At 38.1% G+C, this 10985-nt stretch overlaps 1 protein-coding gene across 1 annotated transcript in view; it reads right to left on the bottom strand.

Annotated features, from left to right (window-relative positions):
* The window catches only part of LOC103366380 (VPS10 domain-containing receptor SorCS1-like), a 232119-nt gene that overhangs the window by 58542 nt on the left and 162592 nt on the right, over positions 1-10985 (bottom strand). Inside the window, exons 5-8 of the mRNA XM_008294084.1 lie at positions 9604-9677; positions 5416-5480; positions 2096-2214; positions 1839-1928 (exon numbers count right to left, since the gene is read on the bottom strand). Of these exons, the coding sequence (XP_008292306.1) occupies positions 1839-1928; positions 2096-2214; positions 5416-5480; positions 9604-9677 (348 nt within the window). The remainder of the gene's footprint in view (positions 1-1838; positions 1929-2095; positions 2215-5415; positions 5481-9603; positions 9678-10985) is intronic.

Raw genomic sequence — 10985 nt, forward strand, 5'->3', positions numbered from 1 at the left:
GTCTGTTTGGCTCCAGTTATATGTTTCTATTTCATTAATAAAAAATACATCAAATACATCTAAAAAATAAAAACGGAGCTTGATGAAGTTTTGCAAAAATGTGTTTTATAATTGCTTTAATTTGTATTTATTGATTTATTTGTTATTTAACAATCAGTCTTTATCTCATGAAGTTAGTTTTTCATGACAGTGGAGCTGCTTTCATCTGCAGCAGGTGCATATATATGAAAAAGTAACACCGTGAAATAAAATGTGCTGAAATATTAGCTTTTTTAAATGAGACACAAATAATAAGGAATATTTAGAAAAAGACAGAAAAGAAAAAAATAATAAACTTTTGCAAAACAAATTAAAAAGAGAAATTTTGAAAACAAACAGTTCACTTAGTCAGCTGCAGATGTTTATATCTATGTATTTTTTTTCAAAATTTTTGTCTTTTTAATTTTAATTTTTGCAAAAGTGAAGCACTTTTACAAACTTTTATCAAAATGTTTTTAATGATTTTTTCTGTTCTAAATGTAAATCATCTTCTTTGTTAATTGTTTTTCTTTCTTTTACTCTTTTCACTGAATTTGTCATCATTTTCTTTCTATTTATTATTAATATTATTATTATTATGATCACTATTTAGTTTTTTATGATTATTTTGCTATTTACTGTCAATTTGTGTTCATAAAACTTTTGGTTGTTTTAGCAAAATGTTATATTTTTGCTAAATAGTTTTTCTTAAAAAAAAAATAAAAAAATTCTATCATATTTTTGTCCCACTTTTTTGTGTCTCATTTAAAAAAATATTTCTGCACATTGTATTTGTTTCACTTTCTTTACCAGCAGAGCTGCTTCAACCTGCAGCAGGTGTTTTAATGTCTGTCGGTGAAAAATGAGGCAAAACACACTTTTTAAAAGTCTGTTTTAAAATTTAAAAGGACTTCATGAAATAAAAATGATCCCTAATAAGGCCGTTATAAAGATAACGAGAATAGTTAAATAAGATCTGATAATAATGAGAAGAGATTCAACACTTCTCTTATTCTTTCACAACTTAATGCTTTGTTTAAATATTTTAAAATGTCCATTAAAAATGCTTTAAATGTCATTTTCAGTGGTTCAAACAGAATCCTGCTCGACTCTGAAGGATTTTATGGATTAATGTCTGTAAATAGGAGCAAATAAAACGAAGAGCATCAGCGTGATGAGAACCTGCATCATGAAGACTTTTAATCATTTCGGTGGTGAAAAAATGGTCTCAATTAGTTTTAAAAAATTGAAACAACACGTACAATATTTTTGCCAAATGTCTACAAGTGTTACAGACACTAAAACAAACACAGAAGCTCCACAAACTGTAAATATTTCACTATTTGAACGTTTAATCAGGTCCCATCTTCTCTATTCAAACACATCCTGCAGTTCAGCTGAAAACTTTACAAATTTTTGTCACGCGGCCGTTTGTCGCAGCCGAGACAGTCGAGATTTTTCTGTTGCGTCGAGAAGCGCAGAATTTTTTGTTTTTTACAGAACGTGGCGCAAACGGTTTATTTCTGCTGCATTTCTACTTGAAGACTGTGCAAGTTTTGACGAAATATCACAATTTCGAGCTTCGATTTTCCGTTAAATATCCTGATCTTAAGCTCGGATTTGGTTAATTTTAACGACGGAACTGAAATTAGGTCGTTATATATGCAAGGATCTTCAGAAAGGTGAAAATGGGGTGAATTTTTTCTATTTTTAAAGTTTCACATGTGATTAATTGTGTAATTTTGGTGATTTTTTACGCCTCTCTGCGCCACCTGCTGGGTTAAACAGGAGGATCTGTTGTAAATGAGTGCGTCTGGTACCTTTGGCAGCGTGTACTTGGGCAGCTTCATGGGCGTGAAGACGTCTCTTTTAGCCGACACGTAGTAGATGGTTCTGCCCGCCGTCGACACCTCGGGGTGAAAACATTTCAGAGACATAAAGAGACCACGTTGCTAATAGCACCTCTCCGACAATGACCTTGAAAAACTCCCCAGAAAACCTCGTCCTCCCCCCACACAAAGCTGCGATGTTCCTTTTTTTTTATTTATTTCTCTGAGCAAGCGGGACAATTACCTACCTGGACAAACACATACTCATCCTGCACCACCAGAGAATTGGGGTCAATGTAGCCGGGGAATGGTTTGCCCTTGTTGGCATCGGTGCAGTTCTGCAGCTTGCAGGTGACGTAAAGCGCCTCTGAAAAAAAAAAAAAACCCACAGACATGTCAGGACACGGTGTGGAGGAGAGGCAGCCTTCACCCGCCGCCTCGGTGTCAATAAACAGTCCCCAGACAGGTGACCGCCGAGGCCAATTGCTTTCTTTGGCTTCAATCGAGAGGCCTGTCGCGGCGCGTTAGCCTCGGACGGGTTCACGTCGGCCTCCCACGTGACCGACGGCCGACATCTGGCGCCGTACGATCGGCTTAATGCGTCAGAAAGGTGGCGACCAACACAGACTGTATTTAAAAGGCGGTTGTTTTCCAGCAGCTAGTCGTCCTCGGCAGCTCCTCCCGGGGGAGTTTGGTTCTGGGTCCGTACCGGGTTTCCTCCTCAGCCGGACGTGAACAGAAATCTGGTGAAGGAAGCTGAACCGGGAGGTTTTTCCTCATCAGGCGACTTCACTCCGACTCTTCCTAAGCGAAGGTCGAGACCAACGGAGGAAACTCAGATGAGGTCTAAAAAGCAATAAAGCAGCTTTTCCTGCTGCTTTATTAAACACATGGATGCAAGATTAATTAAAAAAATCTTACTTCCTGGTTTAGATAAACTGTTTAGGTTGCAAACACTGTGTTTATGAAATTACAGTTTTTTTCCAGCTGTTGCTCAGAAAAAGTACAAAAAAAACCCAAATGCAGCACTTCGTACTCGAAATAAAAATAAAAATAAAGCTAAAATGGGGCCGGAATAGAAAAACCAACACCTGCAATCATACTGAGGTGGTAAATTCTCACACATAATAATTAAATATTGCAAATTAATAAAGCTTTTAAACTCAAATTTCTGCGTCAGTTGATTTAAAGCTAAATTCTAGTCGAGGTAACTTCATGAAATCGGCTCATTAACTTCCTTTTTCTTCACCTTGAGTTCAAGATTTCTTCAAATCAGACAGTAAGAGGACCTGTGACTAATGTGGAACTATGTTGGATTATAATGTCCCCATGAAAAGCTTTTATTTATTTTATTTTACCGCCAAAAGTGGGAACGTAACCAGAGCAAAGCAACTGTTTTTGTCGGCTTTAAAATGTACAAATCAAGTCATTAAGACCTCCTAACAAGTCCGTTTGAATAACGAGTTGGAGCAGCTTCATTTTTATGAACAAAGCTGATTCCTTTGACTCGGTGGAGTTTGTTGGTTGAACATAAGAAGTCGTCTGAACTCAAAAAGAACGACGCAAAATCTAACTTCTCCACATCTTACATGAGGCTTGTTTTCTTCTCTGCTTGGGTCCGTTTCTGTAGAAGTCCACGACATAATGAACCAACTTCTCGCTTGATTTGCTCCGTCGATAAACATTTACCGATTTAATTAACGGTATCAGCCACTAATTCTAATCCTCCCTCGACACGGCGCCGTCTTTGTTTTATAAATGAGGCTCCTGTTTGGAAGGAAGCGTTCAATGAAGCAGCTAATGGCTAACAAGGTGTTGAATGAAGTTCTTGAGCTTCCAGTCGGATCCGACCTCCAACCGCTCGTTATGTCCGGTTTTTAAAAGACCAAGATGGCGACAGGCGAACGACAAACGTCAACAAACCGGTGGGCGACGAGTCATAGAGCTTTATGTCCAGTCTTGAAGTCTTGAAGCAGAATAAGTTTATATTCTACCAGAAATAAAACGTTGAAATCGACAAGAACACCCAACGTAACCATGGTAACACTCATCTTTTATATACAGTCTGGGGGTTGAAATTAAAACATTCAGATTCGTCCCTCTTTGGTAGTTTTCCTCCTTTATTGGCTTCTCAACACTGAATCACGATTATTTACATTTTTGTCAAGAATATACCCCAAAAACCGACTCTTTCATGTCGATGTGAGACCAGATATCTACAAAGAAAAGTCAATTAATTAAGACAGTAAAATGTAGAATAAGTGCGGGGATGGTTTGACCTAACTACAAACTTAACCAAGCTTCTGTTGTGGAAGCATCATATTTTTCTAAACTGAATGTTTTTAAACCAAACCAGGCAGTAAAAACTAAAGTCTAAGACACTGATAGAGCAGTTTAGTTGCATCAAAACACAACGTTGTAGAGATGATTTGTGTTTTTTAAACAGTGCCGATGAAAATAATCTTCTGACTTGGAAGTTTCCCTTTTTTATTGATTATCAACACCGAATCAAGATTAACTTAATTTGGCCTTTTTGCCAAAAATTTACCCAAAAACGACTCTTTGATGTCAAAGTGAAAACAGATTTCTACAAACTAGTGTCAAATAATTAAACATGTAAAATGTAGAATAAGTGGAGGGATTATATCTGAACCCTAATCATGGTAGACTAGGCTAGACTGGACTGGACTGGACTGGACTGGACTGGACTAGACTGGACTGGACTGGACTGGATGGGTTGGACTGGACTGGACTGAATTAGACTAGACTAGACTAGACTAGACTGTGGACTGGACTGAAGTATTTTATAAGTAGGATTTTATAGAACTGAGATATTTCCCCAAATTGAACCATGTTTTTTGTGCCTAAACTTAACCGAGCTAATTTTTCTGAACCTGAACCACAACGTTTTGGTTCTTGAACCAAACCAGACACTAAAAACCGATAAAAATAATCGTCTTACTGGAAGTTTCCTTCTTTTATTTCTTCTCAACACTGAATCCTGATTAGCTTAACTTCCCTTTTTGTGTAAAAATGGACCAAAAAGACTCGTTCATGTCAAAGTAAAGTCAGATAACTAAAAATAAAGAAGCTAAAATAAGCGACCACGTCATTATTCACCCACTTCTAGTCGATGTTTAGTCGATGATTAAATTAAATTAACGATGATTCGATGTTGAAACCTTTGGAGGGAAAACTTTTTTACAGACACTGCGTTTGTTAAAAAGGCTGATTATAGGTTTATAATAAACAACTCAGACAGTAAACACTTGGAGCTAAATCCAGTCTGCAGTCGAGTGGTGGCCGGTCATTGCCATTCAACAGGATCAGAAGCTGCTCTGCAGCAGCCGGAGCCGAATCACCGCCTCCTAAAGCCATTCTAATATATGCATTACTTTCCCTCCGTTGTCATTGCGTGTCCCCGGACTCGGCCGTCGCCCGCCGTCCCATCGCATTAAACTCCGCCGGGATCCCCCCCTCCCCGGCTCCCCTCCACTTTAGCACAAAGCTCACGATACAGTACAAAGACAGGCGGGAATGGAGCTGAACTCTGGATTCAATTACTCACGTCCTTCAGAGATGCTGGTTTCCAGGTGAATTAAGCCCGGCTCTTTGTCCAAACCCATTTTCGACCTGAAAGGCAGACAAATGTGTTTCAGGGGAACATCGCCGTTGGTCTTTTTTTCTTTTTTTCCCGCCTGCAGGCAGATGCCGCCCGCGAGAGGTTAAGTCGAGCGCTGCGACGGACATGGAGGGGTCTAAAGGCCTCGGGGTCGCTTCGTGGCTCCCCCCAGAAAGTCGGAGGAAGACGTTTTCCCGGCATCATTAGCGCGGGAAAAGCCATTGATTTCCCGCTACAGCCGGGGATGCCCGCAGACGGAGGAGCGTATAATCATTACGGCATTAAATATGTATTAAAAAGACTGAGGCATGAGAGGGGAGGACGGGGGAGGCGAAGGGGAGGCGGGGTGTCGACAGGTGAATGGAAATAAAGCAGCAGAGCCTCCGATCATTAGGCTGATCGGTAGCGCCGCTGATTTCCCACATGAAGCACATTTCCATTCCCAGTGAATAATCCATTCAGCAGCAGCAGCGAGCGGGAAAAAGAACAACACGGGCTTTTCTTTAAAGTTTGGATTTCAAAAACCAAACAATCACATGATTAACATGATCGTCAGGTTTGTTTTGATTTAAAAAAAAAAAAAAAAAAAAAAAAAAAAAAAAAAAAAAAAAAAAAAAAAAAGAAGTAAAATGTGCATTCAGAGTCAATCAGCATACATTAAACATAAACGAACTAAAGGAATCCAGCAGAGGTTTGAATTTGAGTTGTTTTACCTTTTAGGGGCAAATATTTTCATTTTAGCTGCTAATGACTATTTTTTCATTTTCTATTTTTATTGTGAAGCCGTTAATTTTTTAATGGATTTTAAAAGTTTTTTTTGTTCATTTTATTCTCTTTTACAATTTAATTATTTGTAAATTTATTTCATTTATTCACTGTTTATTTTATTTATTTACTTTTTTAACCTATTTATTTTTAACCTATTTATTTCATTTATTCTTTTTTTTTTAACCTATTTATATTATTTATCAACTTTTTAAAACCCATGTTATTCATTTATTTAATCTATTTATTTTATAATATTATATATATATTATATATATAATAAGATTTTTTAACCTATTAATTTTATAAATTTAATTTTTTAAACTTATTTATTCACTTTTTAAAATATTTATTTTAATTATTCACCTTTTTAAACATATTTATTTTATTCTTTCACTTTTTTTAACCTATTTATTTTTAACCTATTTATTTCATTTATTCTTTTTTTTTTAACCTATTTATATTATTTATCAACTTTTTAAAACCCATGTTATTCATTTATTTAATCTATTTATTTTATAATATTATATATATATTATATATATAATAAGATTTTTTAACCTATTAATTTTATTTATTTACTTTTTAAAACCTATTTATTTTATTTATTCCCTTTTATTTTTTAACCTAGTTATTTTATTTCTTTAGTTTTTTGTTTGTTTTTTAAATGTTTATTTTAATTATTCATTTTTAAAACATATTTATTTTATTTATTTACTATTATTACTATTTTTAGCCTTGTCTTTTGGGTTTCTCTTATTTCATTTTTATTATTTTATTTTATCAGGTTGTTTTTGTTCTGATTCTGAATCTTTTCATGTTTTAACTCTTTGCCTTCTGTATTTGTTTATATATATATATATAAAGTTATTATTATTATGAGTTATTAGAATTTCTTACTTTCTACTTAAAGACGTATTTTAAAAGAGTGATGTCATAATTACAGATGATCTGACACCATTTTATCAGTGGTATTATTATATCTTTATATTTATCCATCTAGTTAATGAACATGTGCTTATTATTATTGTTATTATTATTATCTGTGATTCCATTTGTTTTTACACATACAGTCACATAATACGTAAAACTCTCCTGTTAATTTCATTCATTATTATTATTATTATTTACTAATAATCGGGTCACGCTGGAGGTCCGAGCAGGTCGCCGAGTCTCACAATGAGTTCACGAGTCTCCTTTTCACGAGTCTGTGGGCCGAGTCTGCTGCAGACTGGAGCTCCCTCTGCAGCCTCATTAGGCGCCTTCAGCGCCGTCCCAGAATAGAAGCCGGGTCGCTGCAGCACCGAGCCTCCGGCGCCGCTCGTTACCGCCGACACTTCCTCTGCAGCTCGTCCAGGTGGAAGCTCTCTGTTAGTTTAACAGCACAGAGGACGGACCTGCAGCAGAACAACGGGCCGGACAGAACCTCTGAGGCTGCACGCTGGACTGGACTGGACTGGACAAGATGAGTTGGACTGGACTAGACTGTGGCCTGGACTAGACTGGACTGGACTGGACTGGACTGGACTAGACTGTGGCCTGGACTAGACTGTGGCCTGGACTAGACTGGACTGGACTAGACTGAATTAGACTGGATGGGTTGGACTGGACTGGACTAGATTGCACTAGACTGGACTGGACTGGACAGGATTAGACTGTGGAGTGGAGTGGAGTGGAGTGGAGTGGAGTGGAGTGGACTGGACTGGACTGGACTGGACAGGTACAGACTGGACTAGACTGTGGACTGGACTGGACAGGACTAGACTGGACTGGACTGGACTGCACTGGACTGGACGGGTTGGACTGGACTAGCCTGGTCTGAACGATACTGGACTAGACTAGACGTGAGGTACTAGACAGGACTGGGCGTGCTGGACTGGACTGGACTGGACTAAACTGGACTGGACTGGAGTAGCCTAGACTGGACAGGTTAGACTTGACTGGACTAGACTGGACTAAACTGTGAAGTGGACTAGAGTAGACTGGACTGGACTGGACTAGGCTGGACTGGAGTAGACAGGTCTAGATTGGTAGTACTGCTAGTATTAAAAGTATTTTGTGGTGTTTTGACATATTTTATAGTATTAAAAACTATTTTACAGCGTTAAGAAGTATATTATAGAGTCAAGATATGCTTTATAATGATAAGACATAATACTTTATAGTGTGTAGACTTATTTTTTAGTAATAAGACGTATTTTATAGCATTAAGACGTTCATACTTTATAGTATTTAGACCTTTTTCAGTAATAAGACGTATTTTATAGCATGACAACATACTTCATAGTGTATAGGCGTATTTTAGGGGGTACGAAGCAGATTTTGAAGCGTCTGTAGATGAACCAGATGAACGCTGTCGCTCACATCACGCGTCGCCTCAGAGGACGCATGAATAATGAAAACCTTAAAACCTCTGTGGTTGTTCCGCCTGACGTCCAGGACGGTCCCAGTGTCAGAGCTGCTCACCGTCTGGGATCCAGTTCTGCTGCTCCGACAGTCGTCACGCAATTACTGCTTCATAACAACGACCCAACGTGAAATATATCAACTGTAGGCTAAAAAATGAACTGTTTGTTGTATTCAGCTGATTTCTACACTTTCATAAAACTCACATCAATCAGAATTTGGGCCAAACAATTAATCTTCTTTCTAATTCCACTGTGCAGTTTTTCACTACGTATTGTAACGAGCATTTTTAGTTAACTAGCTCCACATAACAAACGGTATTCACGAGGAGGCAGCTAAAGTGGAAAATTGTGGAACCTTCAGGCTTCTGGAAGTTGAACCCAAGGATGGACCAGACTGGTGGAGGTCCACAGGTCTCCTCCTGATGTCTTGGCTGATTTCTCCACAGGTGTGCCTCCAATTAACTCACACGTTGTCAATTAACCAATCAGAAGCTTCCAAAGCCATGACATCATCAGTTTGAAGGCATCTTAGTGGATGGAAACTTTTTAATAATGTAAGAAATTCTCTAATAAATTATTTCTGTCATTATTCTGGCATTCAGCAAATAGAAATAATTTTGGTAATTCTGACTGACCAGAAACAGGAAAAGTTTAGTCTGATTTAATGTCAGACAGTGAGAAAAAGAGAAAAAAAACATAAATACTCTTCATTTAACATAAAAACATGTTATTTTATGTTAAATTAAGGCTATAAAACGCATTTTAACTCTGAAAAATTACTGTTTTTTAATAAAATGGTTATTGTTGAGTATTTTTTACGCTGCAGCTGCTAAAATATGACTTTCTTGTATGAGAGGATCTTAAACCGGCTTTATTTGACATTGTGGAGGTGGAATTAAATCCCAGTGCGAGTTGTGGATGCAGCCAGAACCTTCCCGCTCAGCAAACGGTCCGAACTCACCAGTAGAAGCGGTTCGGGGCGACTCTCTCGTGGACCAGCTGCCACCTTCTGCCGAACTCCACCGAACTGTAGAGCTGCAGAGAGACAAAGCACACGGAGAAGATTCACTGGCAGGAAAAAAACAAAACAAAACGCAGTGTTTGCCCTCGAAACGCCGAGCGTTTGCTTTTCTGTGGGTTTTTGTTTTCGCGCTCGGGTTTAGGAGCGGCTTTGTATCGACGAGTGGGAGAGCAGCTCATGGAAGCCGCTAAATTAGATTAGAATTTACATAAGATCGTGTGGAGGAACAACACGGCTTAAGGACGTTTAGCAGCATTGTCTGGCCTCCCACGAAGACGGCAGCACAAAGACGCCGCAGACACAATGTGAGGCTGAAGAAAGGAAGCCGAGCCGCACCGGGAGGCCTCACGTTCACCGGACGGCATCATGAAACCACGACAGAACAGAGAGCACTGGAGATGATCTCTGTGAAACGAACGAAAAACCCAAAACGGAATCAGCCTCTCTGATCGTTCTACTCAGATTTCGGAGGTCGACCAACCAGCCAAACTGAAAAATTAGCAAAACTTCACCACTCATCAGAACCAGGAGCTGTAGACATGGAAATAGTTTCACCTTTCTGACTGTTGACCGGCTCAGGATGTGAAAATCGATCAGATCAAAGCATGAAGCTGGAATATTTAATCAAAAATCACTTTATTCCAAATGTTTCACTGGCAAAATTCACCAAAATGAAACCATTTATCAGAGCTGGGAAAAGCAAAAATGGAAAGAATTTTACCTTTTCTGACCTCTGACTTGCTTAAGAAAAGGAAAATCCTCCAAATCTAAGTTTAAAACTGAGATATTCCATCAAAAGTCACTTTATTTTACATGTCTCGCTTGAATATTTGTCAGAATGAAACCATTTATCAGAGCTGGGAACTGGAAAAAAAGGAAAGAATTTCAATTTTCTGACCTGTGACATGACATTCAATCAGGAACTTTAATCAACTCTAAGCCTGAAATCAAGATATTTAATCAAAATCACTTTATTTCAAATGTCTCACTGAAAAATTCACCAAAATGAAACCATTTATCAGAGCTAGAAGCTGTAAAAATGGAAAGAATGTTGGTTTTCTAGAAATCTTTGGACTAATCATGAGTGGCGTCCAGTTTTTTTTTTTGAAAATCCTCCAAATCTAAGATTAAAACTGAGATATTTAATAAAAAATCACTTTATTCCACATGTCTCACTAGAATACTAGACTGGACTAGACTAGACTAGACTGGACTGGACTAGACTAGACTGGTGTGGACTGGACTGGACTGGACTGGACTAGACTGGTGTGGACTGGACTGGACTGGACTGGACTAGACTGTAGACTGGACTGGACTGGACT

The sequence above is a fragment of the Stegastes partitus genome, unplaced genomic scaffold (assembly GCF_000690725.1).
Source record: "Stegastes partitus isolate 25-593 unplaced genomic scaffold, Stegastes_partitus-1.0.2 Scaffold937, whole genome shotgun sequence".
NCBI classification, from domain to species: Eukaryota; Metazoa; Chordata; class Actinopteri; family Pomacentridae; genus Stegastes; species Stegastes partitus.